The 17,213-nt window shown below is 42.3% G+C and overlaps 1 protein-coding gene across 14 annotated transcripts in view; it reads left to right on the top strand.

Moving 5' to 3' along the window:
• The window catches only part of LOC102688540 (RIMS-binding protein 2), a 95,771-nt gene that overhangs the window by 61,196 nt on the left and 17,362 nt on the right, over nucleotides 1-17,213 (top strand). For 8 of the 14 annotated variants that reach the window (XM_069184576.1, XM_069184579.1, XM_069184581.1 and 5 more), the window contains 14 exons: nucleotides 1,923-2,063; nucleotides 2,852-2,935; nucleotides 3,414-3,503; nucleotides 4,342-4,464; nucleotides 4,930-5,034; nucleotides 7,128-7,178; nucleotides 7,919-7,951; nucleotides 11,614-11,785; nucleotides 12,135-12,230; nucleotides 13,335-13,567; nucleotides 14,549-14,655; nucleotides 15,324-15,433; nucleotides 15,662-16,522; nucleotides 16,665-16,828. In XM_069184576.1, the coding sequence (XP_069040677.1) occupies nucleotides 1,923-2,063; nucleotides 2,852-2,935; nucleotides 3,414-3,503; nucleotides 4,342-4,464; nucleotides 4,930-5,034; nucleotides 7,128-7,178; nucleotides 7,919-7,951; nucleotides 11,614-11,785; nucleotides 12,135-12,230; nucleotides 13,335-13,567; nucleotides 14,549-14,655; nucleotides 15,324-15,433; nucleotides 15,662-16,522; nucleotides 16,665-16,828 (2,370 nt within the window). Of the gene's footprint in view, nucleotides 1-1,922; nucleotides 2,064-2,851; nucleotides 2,936-3,413; nucleotides 3,504-4,341; nucleotides 4,465-4,929; nucleotides 5,035-7,127; nucleotides 7,179-7,918; nucleotides 7,952-8,999; nucleotides 9,021-11,613; nucleotides 11,786-12,134; nucleotides 12,231-13,334; nucleotides 13,568-14,548; nucleotides 14,656-15,323; nucleotides 15,434-15,661; nucleotides 16,523-16,664; nucleotides 16,829-17,213 lie in introns of all 14 variants that reach the window. The other 6 variants (XM_069184578.1, XM_069184588.1, XM_069184577.1 and 3 more) reach the window with 5 other exon arrangements.

Consider the following 17,213-nt stretch of genomic DNA (forward strand, 5'->3'; position numbering starts at 1 on the left):
TCCCTACTGATTGTCAATGACTTGGTCATTAACGTGGTTTTATTACAATTAGATTGCTTTGCAGTAATCAAAAATCAAAGAGCAGCCAGTGTTCCAAATTCCATGTGCTGAGCACGTTTCGCAGTCTTTAAAGACAAAGCAATTTGCTGATGTACAGTATGCAGATGAAATATAAAGAACTTTTTGTAACTGCACAAGGCAGCACTTGACATGCCAACTGTTTATAACAAGTGTGTGCTGCACTGAACTTGATATTAAATGTTTCCAGGATCAGCGTGTTCATTTGCATTAGGCACCATGCAGATATTCCAGTTCAGTACGTTTAAAAAGTGATCAGGTTATCAATTTTGCCATTCCTTTGGGAATGCTGAAATGTGCATATGGTACAATTTCTTTTATTGAAGTTGTGTTTGAACCAAAGAAGTGTTAACCAACAAATGCAACTTACCATTACTGGTAGTCCTAACTAGCACTGTCCAGGCCTTGCTCCTGCTACGGAGGTGGGTACCAGCCCATTGCACCAGGAATGTAAAACATAGTCTGCAGTGCACATAGCATGAAGCCATTGAGGTACCTGCTTGTGAACTGGGGGAGTCTGTCTTGCTTAAGGAGGTCAGCCAGGGACACAACAGGTTTTGCGTTTTAACACAATACCATAACATTTTCTTCACTGGGCTAGGGCTTTTATTCTCCTCCCATTTTTCCTTATTGAACTGTAGGCCTATTTTTGAACCAGCTGTTAATTAACTCTTAATCATGTCTACCTCCTTTACATTATCAGAATACATGTATCGATTAAAATACAGATATAGAATATATACTGTATATGAATATAGATTAGAGCATATTCAGTATGTGTGTAAAATGTTGTTATACCTGATTTGAGTTGCCTAGAATATACTATTAACTAAAAAATACTATAGATGCAAGTTCTGTATCTGATATCAGTGTATGTGTATATATCAGATTCTGAAACAGGTCATCACTACTCATTTAAATGAAATCCCAGATAGCAATGAGGGAGATTTCTCTTTTCTCTTCTGCTTGATTCTGTGCAGCTTTGTGACCTCTGTAGCATTTAAATCAGTCATTCTCATTTGTAGCATTAAGTGTTTTATCCTGTTACTGGGTCACGAGATAGAGGCACGAGGTGGAAGTTCCTATGAAAGCATTAGAGGACACGTTAAAATAGATTTCCCTTTCTGCACTAGACAGCTTGGCTATATTAATAGACACAGCTGTGTCTTCTCTGTGCTTTCACATTTTAGACATCTGGCCTTCACAACTCTGTACTCACAGGAGGTTTAGACAACTGTATCAGTTTGGTCTTGAACAGTGGAAATTGAGGGGACTTAAGTGAGGAATTAAGAATTCTGGAAGGTGTAAAGACAATCAGTGGAGTACATGAAGCCAAGCAGTGAAGGGATCTGAGAATATGCTGTTTATTCTGTGAAATGCTGAAACAGGCGACACGCTTACTCTGCAAGGGGTTCTGGGTAACTACAATGAAGCACCCTGTTATTGTTGTTGAAGACCACCTCAAAAACAATTCAATCAGGTTGTTAGATCGGATGAATAACCCACTAACAGGTAAACAAACTTGATGGACTGAATGCTTTCCTATTTCAGAGGAACAAGTAATAGGTTTATTCCATGCTGAAAAAAAGAAGAAAGAGAACACAACGTTTCGGTCGTGGAGCCTTCTTCAGGTGTGTCACCTTCAGGTGTGTCACCTGAAGAAGCATGGAATAAACCTATTACTTGTTCCTTTGCAGCCTACGCATGCTGACGCAGCTACCCACCTGAACTACTATTTCCTATTTCAGTATGCTCTTATCCACAATTGAAATATGACAAGCACAGGAATTTGGTAGAATCTGGTACGTTCAGAGCCCATTGTGATGAAAAGCTCCCCCTTTCAGGCCCAGTCTGAGAACCCATCGCCAGTCACTGATGAAGGCCCTCGACCTCCGGAAGATACCAGTGGTCTCGAGGAGCAGAGGCCCAGTGTGACACCCGAGGCTCTCTCTTCCCAACCTGAGGACCAGAGGCTGCAGGAGCTGGTGAGGCTGCCTAGCTGTCTGATCCGAACCACCTTGCTCAGCTCAGTCACTTCAGCTGCTGGTTTTATGTCCTCTCACACCTGGATGGAGGAATGGCTGGTGGGACAGCGCTATCTCCAGGCGTTTCTGTGACATTAAGCGGATTAAATCTCTGTAACAGATTTTTGCAATTCAAAATGAAATAATCTGTTATGTATTCGTAACGTTAATACACTTCAAAACTACACCCTAGTGTAGCACAGTTTTCGTAATGAAGTTGCACACACTGTGTACATCTACAAAGGAAGTGATGTAGTTGTGAAGATGTCGATAAAGAAAGGAAAGTGGCTTTGACACATTAGCTTCCATCTTTCTGTGTGCTTTGTATACTGTAGATGTTTAGAAGAAACAAAGCATGCTATTGCAATCTGATTGTAAGGCATATTTAATCAGGTGTTGTACTCCCCAGTTAATTCGATTGCATTTAATTATTTTCTGTTCCTGTAACCTGGTTCAAATAAGCAGATTTTGCCTCTTTGTTGGCCTGTTTAAGCCGCATTTAGAGTAATTAAAGTAATTTAAGCTTTGGAATGTCCCTCATTGTAACCTAGGATCAATATGACAAATCAGACTGGTGTAACTTCCATGCATTTCGGGATTGTCTTTCAAATTTAGATATTTCACCCAAGCGTTTTGACAGAAAATCATACTGGGCAGGCTTTATAGTTGGGGCTTCAGTTTACCTGTAAGAAAGTTCTAATAGGGGCTTTATGTTGTGCTGCTGGACTGATGCTGACAAATGCTTTTAGGAAAGTGAGCTGAGCAAGAAGAGAAAAGAATGTGAAAGTCTCGAGCATGAAGTAAAGAAAAGACAGAGAAAATGCCTGGACTTGGTGAGAATCTATTCTTACTGCTTTTCCACCCTGTTATTAACACCCTGTTTTGTTATGGTGGACTTAGTTCAGGAAAGTTCTGCCAGCCCATCAAGAAAGTGGTTTAACTTATCTTTGTGTCACCTCATAGAAAATTTTATTTTTCTTTGTATTTAACAACTGAACTGATATGATATGATATCAATATCGCCAAGCTAAGATCCAAAGGTAAAAAAATGTTTTGATTTTGTGATGCATTGTCACAAAAAACTGTGCAAATAATCTACAGTGTTTAAATAATTATGCATCCAGTGTCAGTGTTCCCTTTATTTCCAAATGTTCCCTTTATTAAATCTTTTTTAGAACTAAGTTTTGTTTCAGAATCTAAGGTAAAAAAGTTGGGAAAGGGGCAAGTGAAGCTCAGTTTAGCTGAGGCAGAGAGGATGAGCCATGAGGTCTGGCTGGGACTCATGGCCTGCTTTGCGTGTGCCCTTGGCAGGAGCATGAGCTGGAGGACGTGCGCGGGAAACATGCGAGTCTAGAAGAGGAGGCGCGGCGCCTTAGGCTGAAGGCCCAGCTGCTCAAGCAGGTGAGGGTTTAGACGCTGGTTCAGTTGCAACAAGCGACGCAGCCGAGCTGAGTCACTTTTAGGAAAACACAGATTCCAAATATGCTCTCCGTGTCAAGTACTTTGCAAAGTGACATGCTTTCAGAATCCTTATCTCTGTGCAGGTGATAGTGTTTAACTTGTCTGTAGCTGCAAGGGGTCTCCTTCTAAATTCAACTGATGGACCGTTTCAGTACTGGAAATCCAGGCACAGTGGTTTGAATAGGTTTTTTTCTAGCCTGCTTCCCGAAGCTGAGCACATGCAGATCTCTGTACAGCACAGAATAATTAAAAATCTGTTTAGGCCTGATGTAGTCCTAGATTTGTTCATTGATAGGTGCAGATTTGTTCAATATTATTTTCGTTAACAATTTTCAATGCAGTGTTGACAAACTTGGCCTCATAATTACGTTTGTTAACATATTCACTCTGGGTTCCTGCCACAGACCAAAGACATACTCGTAGGCTTATTAGCTTCTGGGTGTATGTCTGTTTGTGTCTGGCTACCCTGCGATGGACTGAAGTCCCTTCCAGGATGTACCCTGCTTTGCTGGGATAGAAAATGGAGGGATGTTGCTATATTTTTTGCATCAACATAACATAAGCAACATGTCCTAATTTTTCTTTTAATTTAGTTTACTATCACTTTTTCAGACGATGTTTTACTAGAGCTGCCCTCTGCTCTATAGCTGTCCTCTGTGGGCATCGCCTCTGGAGCTGCCCTCTGCTCTTAGCTGTATAAGTGTAATGAAATGTTAAAATAATATCTTAGCCTTTGGCACCAGTGGTCCTGAATGACAACATGTGTTTCTCTCCTTAGGTGCAGGCTAACAATGATGAGCTGAGGGACAGTCTCTCTACAGTGACAGCTCAACGCAATTCAGCTCTTCAGGAGAACCAGAGACTTCAAGCCAAACTGGAGAACCTAGAGCAGGTCCTAAAGGTGAGGACCCCTCAGCATGGTGGTATAACAAGACATGACACTTTTTGGTAGTCTGCAGTCTTAAGTGATTTCCTTTGGTAATCTAATGCTACAGTATATGCTGTGCACCAGCTGCACGCAGTGTTACCACATGCTTGACACATGGTAATAGGTCAAACTGAGGTGCACAAACCAATGTTAGTGCGTACAATGGTAAAGGCAATAAAAACAGATAGAGATTGACAGTAACATAATTCTCATTGAATCTTTTCTGTTTTCCTGCCATGTGTTTTACCCCAGACAAACATCTCACAGGCTAGTCCAGGCTGCAATGGGGTGCCTTGCTCAAGTATAGTAAGTTCAGAAATGAATCAGGAGGCTTGCAGTCTCATGTCATTCACAATCACAATAGAATGAAAGAGGAGGAGAACGGTGCGCAGGGTGTTCATTGGTCCTGACTGTTCATGGTGTTTCCTGAACCCCCAGCACATGCGAGAGGTGGCTGAGCGAAGGCAACAGCTCGAATTGGAACATGAGGAGGCTCTGACGATCCTCAAGCTCAAACAGGAAGAGGTCAAACGGCTCCAGAAGGTGAGAATCCTGCAGCACATGATCCCAGCTGGATCGCCAAGTCAAAGCGCCCGCAGTCCAGCAGTCCGCTTGTGCTTCAGGAGTCCAGCTCGCAGTGTTTGGTCAGGAGGACCAGTGGGGTGGAGAAGAGCTTCACGCACAGCTGGCAAAGGGCTGAGCCATGACTTCTGGTGCTCTCCTGCAGATATATTTCAGTGACATAAACAATGTGTCCGTCCTCTAAAAGAAGCTTTTAAGCGTTTTCATTTTCAATTTGAGGTTGGTAGCTAGCTTTTGGAGAAAGAGAGAGACCTTTAAGGAATGCACTTCAGTCACAGTATGGCAATTGCTCAAAGCTTCCCAGGGGTGAAAGTACAGTGCCTTGCGAAAGTATTCGGCCCCCTTGAACTTTTCAACCTTTTGCCACATTTCAGGCTTCAAACATAAAGATATAAATTTTTTATTTTATGTGAAGAATCACCAACAAGTGGGACACAATTGTGAAGTGGAACGAAATCTATTGGATTTTTGAAACTTTTTTAACTAATAAAAAAATGAAAAGTGGGGCGTGCAAAATTATTCGGCCCCTTTACTTTCAGTGCAGCAAACTCACTCCAGAAGTTCAGCGAGGATCTCTGAATGATCCAATGTTGTCCTAAATGACTGATGGTGATAAATAGAATCCACCTGTGTGTAATCAAGTCTCTGTATAAATGCACCTGCTCCGTGATAGTCTCAAGGTTCTGTTGAAAGCGCAGAGAGCATCATGAAGACCAAGGAACACACCAGGCAGGTCCGTAATACTGTTGTGGAGAAGTTTAAAGCCGGATTTGGATACAAAAAGATTTCCCAAGCTTCAAACATCCCAAGGAGCACTGTGCAAGCGATCATCTTGAAATGGAAGGAGTATCAGACCACTGCAAATCTACCAAGACCTGGCCGTCCCTCTAAACTTTCAGCTCAGACAAGGAGAAGACTGATCAGAGATGCAGCCAAGAGGCCCATGATCACTCTGGATGAACTGCAGAGAACTACAGCTGAGGTGGGAGAGTCTGTCCATAGGACAACAATCAGTCTTACACTGCACAAATCTGGCCTTTATGGAAGAGTGGCAAGAAGAAAGCCATTTCTCAAAGATATCCATTAAAAGTCTCGTCTAAAGTTTGCCACAAGCCACCTGGGAGACACCCCACACATGTGGAAGAAGGTGCTCTGGTCAGATGAAACCAAAATCGAACTTTTTGGCCACAATGCAAAACGATATGTTTGGCGTAAAAGCAACACAGCTCATCACCCTCAACACACCATCCCCACTGTCAAACATGGTGGTGGCAGCATCATGGTTTGGGCCTGCTTTTCTTCAGCAGGGACAGGGAAGATGGTTAAAATTGAGGGGAAGATGGATGCAGCCAAATACAGGACCATTCTGGATGAAAACCTGTTGGAGTCTGCAAAAGACCTGAAACTGGGACGGAGATTTATCTTCCAACAAGACAATGATCCCAAACATACAGCAAAATCTACAAAGGAATGGTTCACAAATAAACATATCCAGGTGTTTGAATGGCCAAGTCAAAGTCCAGACCTGAATCCAATCGAGAATCTGTGGAAAGAGCTGAAAACTGATGTTCACAAACGCTCTCCATCCAACCTCACTGAGCTCGAGCTGTTTTGCAAGGAAGAATGGGCAAGAATTTCAGTCTCTTGATGTGCAAAACTGATAGAGACATACCCCAAGCGACTTGCAGCTGTAATCGCAGCAAAAGGTGGCTCTACAAAGTATTAACGCAAGGGGGCCGAATAATTTTCCACGCCCCACTTTTCATTTTTTTATTAGTTAAAAAAGTTTCAAAAATCCAATAGATTTCGTTTCACTTCACAATTGTGTCCCACTTGTTGGTGATTCTTCACATAAAATAAAAAAATGATATCTTTATGTTTGAAGCCTGAAATGTGGCAAAAGGTTGAAAAGTTCAAGGGGGCCGAATACTTTCGCAAGGCACTGTAGATTCCTTGGGTATTTGCATATGCATAGTTGAAAAAAATGATGACCACGCTAATAGGCTTCTAATTACAGTAATTGTCGATTTTTGTCATTTCTTGTTTTAAAACAGGCTCAAGTGGCAGCGAAGAAGGAACATGAGGGAGTGGTACAGTTGTTGGAGGTTAGTGGAGGGTAAAGTACCCCCGCCCAATCGTATTCTTGAATCGAACAGTTAAAAAAACCTGGTAATATCTGTATTGACAGCTGTCATACAAAAAAAACAGACACTGAGAACTAATTTGATTAAATCTCTTTAGAATTATGAGAGCCTGCAGGAATGGGTTCTGTTGATTTTTCAGGGCTGTGCAGTTGCAAACAGCTGGCATTTTGTTTATCCATGATGCTTCTCTCTAATGAGCATATAAAATGCATGCATTATTCATACAGAAGTCATTTTCGAGATACTGTGGCTACAGAAAATGCAAAATCCCATTGTGTCTCTGCTGTAAACATCAAGACTCCTCTCGGGCAGCCTTGAGTGATGTTACCTTCCCCTTGGTAAACATGCATTAGTGTCCCTCTGGGGAACCTGGCTCTGTCGGCTCTGCAAGATCAGCCCTCTGTTTAGTTTTATTACAGTATAAGAAATGATGGTTCTTCCTCCACAGTACAGACGGAGCTGCATCTCTTTGCTGTCATATGAGAAACATGATGTAACCTTGTAATGATAGCACATTTAAACTGCTTTTAATGGTTAATAATATTGGAGTGATCAGAAATTCCCAAAATTTGAGCTGACATAAAGCTTAGATGTAATGTTACTGACATTTTTCAGGAAAAATGGTACCTTTGTTCATTGTCGTTTGAAGTGCATGTATTGTTTTATTCAGCACAGTAAATGGAATATGTATTTCATTGTAGGACTTGATCCAGCTAGTGTTACGGAGGGAGATGGTACAGTCCCTTTTGTTCTGTTTGAACTGCTCTGACTTATTAAAGCTGCATCATAAAAGTGCTTTGCTTCCTTAAGAGGGCTCTGCTTTTTCACACTGAGAGTCTGGAAGGAGGTAATCACCTCCCCTGAGTCTGACTAAAGCCTGGCACCAGCAATGAGAAGCCATCAGACGTGCCACATGGTGCCAGAATAGCAGTTCCACATTGAGAAATCCTTCGCAAAAGAAAAAAAAAGTTTAGATGGGCAAAATAGCCTCATTGGTATGCATTCTTATGTCCTAGGTCAGGTCACTTTGAAACCAGTCAAAGCACATCATTTTAAAAATTGTAGATATTTTTATGACGCACAAGTAGGTAGCTGTGTCAGCATGCGTAGGCTGCAAAGGAATAGGTAAGGGTTCATTCTGAGCTGAAATGGAAAGAAACAAGGAGTGAAGAAGGCTCCACAGTCAAAAAGTTTCTTTTCTTTACCTTTAAGCATGGAATGAACCCTCACCTGCTGCTGTATATTTTTATGACACAAATGAAACCTTGTTTTGTGAAATGTGTTTATTAATGTTCAGTAAGCTTCGAGATATCAATTAATAAATTAGCGCATGTCAGTATTTAAGTGCAGCATACGTACAAAGAGCTCAAACTTTGTATGAATTTTATTTGTATTTAAGAGCTTTTACAACATTGTGGATTTCCAAATTGAGATAGTAGGCAGAGGCCAATTAATATTTTGGAATAGTGAGTGAATATGAAGCAGTGAAATGCATTTAATTTTCAAGCACTGCGAACTGTGCTTACAGCTCTTTTGTTTACGCCCTGCCGTTTATAGACGATGGGAAGGTGGATAATCCTCTCGCAAAAGACAGGAGGCAAAAACACTTTTCTGATGCACATTAAACTTTAAAATCTCTGCTGTTGATGCCTATGACTTTTAATCTATTAATATCTTTTTTCTCCCACCTTGGCTTGGAATATTATGAGCATGCTTACTTTTTTGGTTGTTTTAAAATTTTTGTGTGAAATCTTTCTGTGCTTTGTTTTTGCTGCTAACCAGAACACACTGGACTGCATGCAGGTATAAGCAATACACAGTGTGCTTTATTTCCCCCTTCCTGTAGAAACCCAGCTTCAGGTCATCTGAAATAAGTCATTTCCACAAGATGCTTGCTATAGAGAGCAGTGCCATCCTATAGTTTAAAAAGTAAAAGTCAAAACAGTTGTGTGTGTGTATATATACTGTAAAAGCATATATACATCTACATGCACACACATGCATACTTCCATTTGAATCATTTAATATGGATTCATTTATAAAAATGGATTAAGCATTTGTCATTAGTGACAAATTCACCAGTTGTGTGACTGTATAGCAGTAGTGAGGAGAAAAAGGAGAATGTGTATACTGTATGTTCAAACCCGTTTGTTTGAAACAATATGTATGAAGCCATATTATGAGAACAATTCAATTCCTCAGCTGTGATCCTGCAGTGGTAGTGGTAACCCTTGGTGAGCGTTAGTGCGTTATGTAAACCCTTCACAGTTATTGTATTAATTTTGGTAATCCGTCGTGTGGACAGTAGGGCTGTCGTGTTGTCAGATAATTTCAGACAGGCGATTAGAAAGGTGAGTGGAACAAGGCAGTTTTGAGGGATGGCGATTTGGAGCCTTTATGGAAAAGGGTAGAAAATCATTGTCTGTGGCCTCACGGTTTTTCTGGGGTGACAGGTGTTCCTTGGTCCTGCTCTCTTCCAGAACAGCGAGCTGTTTGAGTCAAGTGCAGAGCGGCCTGGACGGGCGCCAGCTCTGAGGTTACATGTGGAGTGCAGGGATATTATTGCTGGCTCCTGGGGAGTGGATTAAGGACTGCCTTTCAGCCAGTCATCTTGTGACTTTCACAGCCATTGACGTATTAATAAGTATCATTCTTGACAAGATAGAAATGAGTGGAAATGTAATTTATCGGCAAACCAACGTCTGTCGCCTCCGGAAAGCGAGAGAGGAGGCAAAGCCTAAGAGAATAGACTGGATACTTGTCACCTTTCCTACAGTTTTATCCCACTGAAATACTGTGAAGACAAGCAATCAGAAGGAGTGTAGAAAAAAGACAGTTTAGTTCCTTGACCAGAACCTGAATTAAATTAAAATGTCATGCCCACAATTATACATTCTGTGCATAAATTAATCTTTCTGACAGCGGAAATAGCCATCGGCTTACGGAGCACATCATTTTGGTATATGCAGGTGGGTTGAAGTCTTTATTTAATAGGTCAAATTGCAATAGTGGCATCACTAAAGCCTTGTTTGTGAGGAAACTGTATATTTTGGGGTAGACATGTAGCACAGAGAGATTTCTAATTGAGTGAAGAGACCAATCCAATATTATGTTTTAGTCCAGTTGAGTGTTCTGTGAACTGCAGCACAGTATTCAGCATGGTTAAAGGTAAAAGAGGAGGTTATTTATAGCTTTGTGTTCTGAGTTCTACTCCATTGGTTTTGTTGGTTACTGTGCCCCATTGTAGCTCGGGAAACGGCAGTTTGGCAGTGTCTGCACTGAGAAGTGAAACTCAGCTTTGGCAGACAACAGCTTTGTCATCACTCTGCTATCTTCCCTGCCCCCCCTCCCACTTCCTAAATAAGGTGGGGCACACTGCAGGTTTCATACATGCTTGCCCTTCAGAACATGTCTGGCGTATATGAATTAACATTTCACCACAACGCATTTCTAAAGCCATAATCCCGATCTGCTTTTCTGCACTGTTTTGTTTCCCCTTCAGTGTTTATTTCATTATTTCTGTCCTTTACTGTTATGTGCAAATTACTATCTACAGGCACAGTGTTAAGAAGATGAAGGTAAGGTCTGTCATTAAGGTGTAAGAATTATTACAAATTCTTATGCATTCTAGTACATTATATAAATGTGCAGTAGTTTTTCCATGGCACACAAGCTAATGTTGTAAATATAGAACTACTGCCTATAGGGGTATAGGTAGCGGTAATTTCTGTGATCCCTCATGGGTAACACCAGAGAAGAAGCGTTGTTTTGACTTGTTGTTAGGTGTCCAGATTAGATGCCCTTTTTCTTTTGACTATCATAAAAATGATAACTATTCCCTGGTTTACTCTTTTTTTTTTCTGCTCCACAGAACAGATTTTTTTTTCCAGATACCCTCACTCAAACCAAATTGATTTTTAAGTTCCCATTTAAAAAGGCATTTCCATTCATCAGTTCCAGTCTGGCCCTCTTGGTGCACTAGCTTAAAAAAGGAGGTAAAATAATGGGTCCTCCGTCAAGAGCAGTAGCATCTGTTTGCATTAAAACTTGCACGAACAGAGGGCTGGAGCCTCTCTGACTGTCTCTGGGATTTCCCAATAAACAGAAACAACTAAGAACCATTTCAAAAATAGGACCAATCAAATAAAAATGGCTGTGTGCGTTATACTTTGTTAAAATAACTTCTGAGTGCTTCATTGCGTGTTTAAATTGTTCGTTTTGTTGAGAAGTACTGTTATCCTGTTTGATTTCTACATGGGTAACTAACCCTCCAGCGCAGGAAGACTGATTTCCGATTGGCTCATCGTTAACGCTGCTGAAGTTGCGAAGGCCGGACACGGCCCAGTTTCACAGTTAGTGGACTGTCTGACCCTGCTGGCCCTCTGTGCCCCTGCAGGTGAAGGTGCAGGAGCTGGAGGAGAAATGCCGCAGTCAGAGCGAGCAGTTCGGCCTGCTGTCCCACGAGCTGGAGCGGTTCCGTCTGCAGGCCGCCAAGTTTGACCTCCTGAGCTCCAGCCTGGACCCGCCCTCCCCGCTGACCAACGGGCTGGAGCTGTCAGGAGAGAAAGGTACGGCCCTGGGCAGCAGGCATGGCGAAGAAGCAGCCTCCAGGTCTGGAGAACACAAAGGGCACAATCATGTGTAGCCTGGCAGCCCTGTTTTTGTTTCAATACAGTGTTCTTCGTTAATAGAACGACATCTGACCATGACGTTTGTAGTTGCATCTTTGAAGTTTGTGCCAACAATGTCCAAGCTGTTTTTATTATAATATCGTTAGGAAAAGAAGAACCTCTCTCACCCCTCATGCTTTTGCATAACCAGGGATTTGGAGTTGTCAGACTCCTACCTTACTTTTTGCTGAAGGAAACCGTGCATATTCCTGTTTCATTGCAAGGTTTCAACTTGTTCTGCTTTTAGATTCATATGGTTCTTGGGATGTTATCACTCTGGGAGATGTCAGCTTCTGGAGTCTGGATCGGAGCAGCAGTCCTTTTTCAGACATTTCATTAGAGGGTACAATTTTGAGGATGATAATGACACAGGGTTGCTGTGAAGTGTTGGGGATTTGGGGTCACATGTATTTCACCTTGCAAAGAGCTGATGCACTGCTGGTTGAGTGACAGGGTGTGTCTTGTGGTCCTGGTCAATGTTTAGTTTCCCCACTGTCTGCATGACCACACTGGTTATGAATGCAAGGTTGGGAATTTGTTTTTTATAATTCGTCTTACGATGTGCATGTTTTACATACACTTCACAAGCACTTTGGGACCTGTGGTCACATTTTTAAAATTTCCGATCAAATAGAGCATGAAGCATTTGTTAAAATCCAACCAGCTAAAGAAGATATTTGGCCTGCAGTGTGTGGTAACCTTTAAATCCAAAGGTTGTGTGGTTCAGTAGGGCCTTGGGTTTTTTAAAACTAGCCCACAGACCAACAAAATATTGTCAGCCTTTGTGGGCTTGGTTATGAAGCCAACACCAGGATTTGAGGGTTGTGCAAGGTAAGGTATCCCAGCACACAGCAGTGTTGCACTGTGTATTACCTATCACAAATATTGTGTTCCATCATACAGAAACACCAGTGGATTATGAGGTTTATGTTTTACAGAAGGATTTTAAAAGTTTTTTTTGAAAGGCAGTGAAACCCTACATTGATGAATATATAGTAAACCTCCTTTGTTTGTATAGACCAGGATTTATAGTAAGAGCAAACGATCCAATCGCTGCTATTTTAACAGTTTATAAGATAAATATTATTGCACTTCAACAGAGAAGTCTTCATTTAAAGACAGCGAGAAAGTGTTTATGGTTGACAGTTTTTACATGCGAATGAAGGCACTTTTTCTCGTTGTCCAGTAAGAGATATTAAACGGGATTATTTAAAAATGACAGTGAGCTCGACTAGCGAGTTGTAAAAATGCATTTAGACTGAATTATTCTATCTTAACCAGGCAGTTGGATTCTCTGAAACAACCCAAAATGACCCCTTCACTTCTGCAGAATTGAAAAAAATCGTCATCCCTTGCTACACACTTTGTTTGCATATACTTGTGCACAGATGGCACTGTAATGCACGTGTCCTTACTGTGAGCAGTGCTGATGGTTCCTGTCCTGCAGATCTGGAGGTGACCCCGCCTGCTGCCCACACTGCCCTGGCAGCAGAACCGGCGAAGGAGCAGCCTCTGGAAGCAGAGGAGCTGTCCGTTCAGCACCAGGAGCAACCCACCGCCAGCAGCACCAATTCGGAGCCTGAGCCTGCTGCCGGCACGCCAAAACCAGACTCCAGACAGCTCCCACCCAAATCAGAGTCGCTCCCGCACAGCACGCCAAAATCCTGCCCAACCCCAGAGGTGAAGAGAACCTGCCCTTCTGGTTAATAAAGGGGGTTAATTAAACACAGTATTGTAATTTCTGCAGACATCTGAGGACATTACAGGCATATACCCCACACTCACATACACCCCACACTAATGTTACTGGCTCTCGACCTAAAGCACAAATTGAGAGAGTTGTTTTTTGGGGTTTGGATGTAATAGAAGGAGTAATCAAATATGTATCCACTTAAATGAGCATGCAACAGATCTAAGTAATGTACAAAGATTGAAAAGAGATCCACCAGTGATGGCACAGTAAACGGACAGAGCAGGCTGCAATGCATCAATAGCTGTTAAACATTGTGATTTGACTGTAGTGCATCAGTTCAGTACTAAGACTCTCATAACTGAGGATGATAACGCAGAGAGGATGCTTTCTTTGTTGCTGTAATTAATTTAAACAAATATTAAATCATTGCAATGAGGGTGTCTGGAGGTTCATGATCACTTCAATTAGAAAAGTGTCATTTCTGTTATCAGTGCTAACTCTCCTGTACAGCGCTATGGAGCTTGAACCCTGTCAAGGTATTACAACAAGGTGTGTTGGAGGAGCATTTCTAAAGGCCCCTTTTCTCCCCATTTAGTGCAGGAGTGTCTACAACATTTTGTCTTTCCAAATGTGTATTTGATAAGAAAAATTTAAAAGTTTATTTAAAATGTAAAGAAACTAAAAGAAATTCAGTCACATATCCAATGTCCAGTTATTCAAAATTATTCTCTACAGTGATTGTCTTAGCAGGATTCTGCATGCAGTTTTAACCTTGATTACGCAACAATCAATTAAAAAAAAACATCTGTTAAAGATGTGCGTGTTCTTTGTGTGTCCAAGTGATGTTTTTACAGTTTTATATGCTTTATGGAATGCAGCAGCATTTACTTATGAGTTTGACATTAGCAGGAGAGCCACTGTTTATTGCCATCAGTTACAGTATATTCAGAACATTTCTTTCTCTCTAGGTTGACACTGCCAGTGAGGTGGAGGAGTTAGACATTGATGTGTCCCCTATACCTGAGCCGGAGAACAGAGCTCCAGCAAAATTGCAGGTCTTTATTGCCCGATACAGGTAATGATTAGCTTGGACCTGCACGCATTCCATAAATGTGCACTATATTGACTCACAGTGTTATTCTGGATGCTTTCATGATCACTTGAGATATATTTGTATAACCTCCTTTGCTTTTCATTATTCACAGTTTCCATGCGTCACTTGGAAATACAGATGCATACATATCTGCCTCATACAGATGGAAATAATTGGGGAAACAAAGGACAAAATGCCCATAGAACACAAATTCTACACAATAGATTAGTATATATTTTACAAGAATGAAATGTTACATAACTGTATTAAATTGACATGGTTCAATGTGACTGGTTGTCCATGGTTAATCCATCAGAAAGTGCCACGCCAGTTAAGGATATATACAAGTATAGTCATCCATATCATAGTAGTATGTTAGTAAACACTAGTAGTAGTATCTAATAAACACTGTGGTTCCAGGGATGGATGTGTCATTAGAGAAGGAGTAAAGAAAACAAGATTGATAGGCATGCCAGGAGCTGAAAGCTTGACTTCACATGTTACTGAATGCTGTGTATAAGTGTTGCGATGCTCTACTCTTGAGAGTAGAAATCTTGAAGGAAGAAAACTGTTTATACTGTACTTAGAATGTTTTTTTTTTACAAGTGTACGGAAAATAGCATTAAGGAAGGCGACTGTTATTTCTGCAGCTACAATCCTTTTGACGGCCCAAATGAAAATCCAGAGGCAGAGCTTCCTCTCACTGCTGGAGAGTACATCTACGTGTATGGAGACATGGATGAGGACGGATTCTACGAAGGTTCCTTTGTTGCCTATTTTCTCTGTGCTGAAAGAGCTTTGCATGCCGTGCCTCTTGTCCAGTTGTTGTGGCAGCAGATAAAAATAAGGCACCTAGCTTAGATACAGTACTTCACTTCCAAAAACGTGTGAATTCCTTTTTCATTTATGTGTAATGGAGTTATAAACCAGACTAAGGATTGTGCAAAATTCTTCGGTAAGATGACCTGATCTGACCTTTCTTCTGCAGGGGAGCTGATGGATGGGCGGAGAGGGCTGGTCCCCTCCAACTTTGTGGAGCGGATCTCCGACGACGACATGCTGAGCTTTCACCCTCCAGAGGTCAGTGACCTGTCCCACAATTCCTTCCAGGAGAGCAGCTTCCACAGCAGCAGTGAGAAACACCTCCGACTGAGCATCCACAGCACAGAGAAGACCGACCCCTCTGTCCCAGAGGAGGAGGAGAATCTATCAGGCCTGGGGAAGGTGGACAGCCTGATGTCGAACGGTTTCGACCTCGACATGGAGGAGGTGGGAGATGATGCGGTGCCTTATCCAAGGAAACTGACTCTAATCAAGCAGCTTGCCAAGAGCATCATCATCGGCTGGGACCCTCCCCTGGTACCGGCTGGATGGGGGAATGTCTGGAGCTACAATGTCTATGTGGACAAAGAGCTGAGGCTCAATGTCCCGTTTGGCTCCCAGACGAAAGCCGTTCTGGAGCGGCTAGACGTTAACCTCAAAGCCTACCGCGTGTCCGTGCAGAGCGTGACGGAGAAGGGGGACTCGGACCAGCTCCGCTGCAGCATCCTGGTTGGCCGAGATGTGTGCGTGGCGCCTACCCAGCTGAAGGTGGAGAGCACCACCGCCACCTCGGCCAGCCTCGCGTGGCTGCCCAGCAACAGTAACTATGTGCACGCGGTGTTTTTGAACGACGAGGAGTGCGAGATCGTGAAGGCCGGCTGCTACTCGCACTGCCTCAGCAACCTCAGGCCGAACTTGAGGTACAGAGTCAAAGTGGAGGCCAGGCCACACCGCACGCCTTGGGAGTTACCCCTGGACCGGCGGGAGCGCAAATGTGCCGTAACATCGTTCATCACTTTAACCGCAGGTGAGAACACCTGTAATAGTGTCCGTGTTTTTAGATTGGCCAAATTACCTGCCAATCTGCTCATCCTTTTAGAGTCTGTTTTTCCTCCTGCCGTGCTGTACGTTTGTTATGCTGTATAAGGGCCCACTACCTAATCTTCCAGATTTACCCCTAGGTCCTCCGGATGCCCCACTGGATGTCCAGGTGGAGCTGGGCCCCAGCCCTGGCATTGCACTGGTCAGCTGGCTTCCTGTCACCATTGACGCTGCAGGCACATCCAACGGGGTCCGTGTGACAGGATACGCCATCTATGCAGACAAGCAAAAAGTAAGAAGCATACAGTAGGTCAATCGATACTGAACAAACTGTACAATATGTCCAACAGCACAGTACACCTAAAGTATTGACTTAGCCTTAATAAAAATACTCAGTGGAGCGTGAGATGGTTACACTACATAGCTCTTGAGTTATTGCATTCTTGGCAATTTTGTCAGAAAGCGATCTCATTTGTTCATCATGTTTATATTTATTTCTTGTCTTGCTTATTTTGATTATAATCTTATTTTTATTTTTAGTTTATTATGATGTCTGTATTACATCATTGAACTCAGGCACTTTGCACTGTTACTGTAGGTACTTCTTTTCATGGCTGCTTTTTGATTGTAGGTATTTAACTTTCAAATCTCTTGCTTCACTGATATATCCAATAGAA

This window comes from Lepisosteus oculatus, chromosome 26 (assembly GCF_040954835.1).
Source record: "Lepisosteus oculatus isolate fLepOcu1 chromosome 26, fLepOcu1.hap2, whole genome shotgun sequence".
In the NCBI taxonomy this organism is placed as follows: Eukaryota; Metazoa; Chordata; class Actinopteri; order Semionotiformes; family Lepisosteidae; genus Lepisosteus; species Lepisosteus oculatus.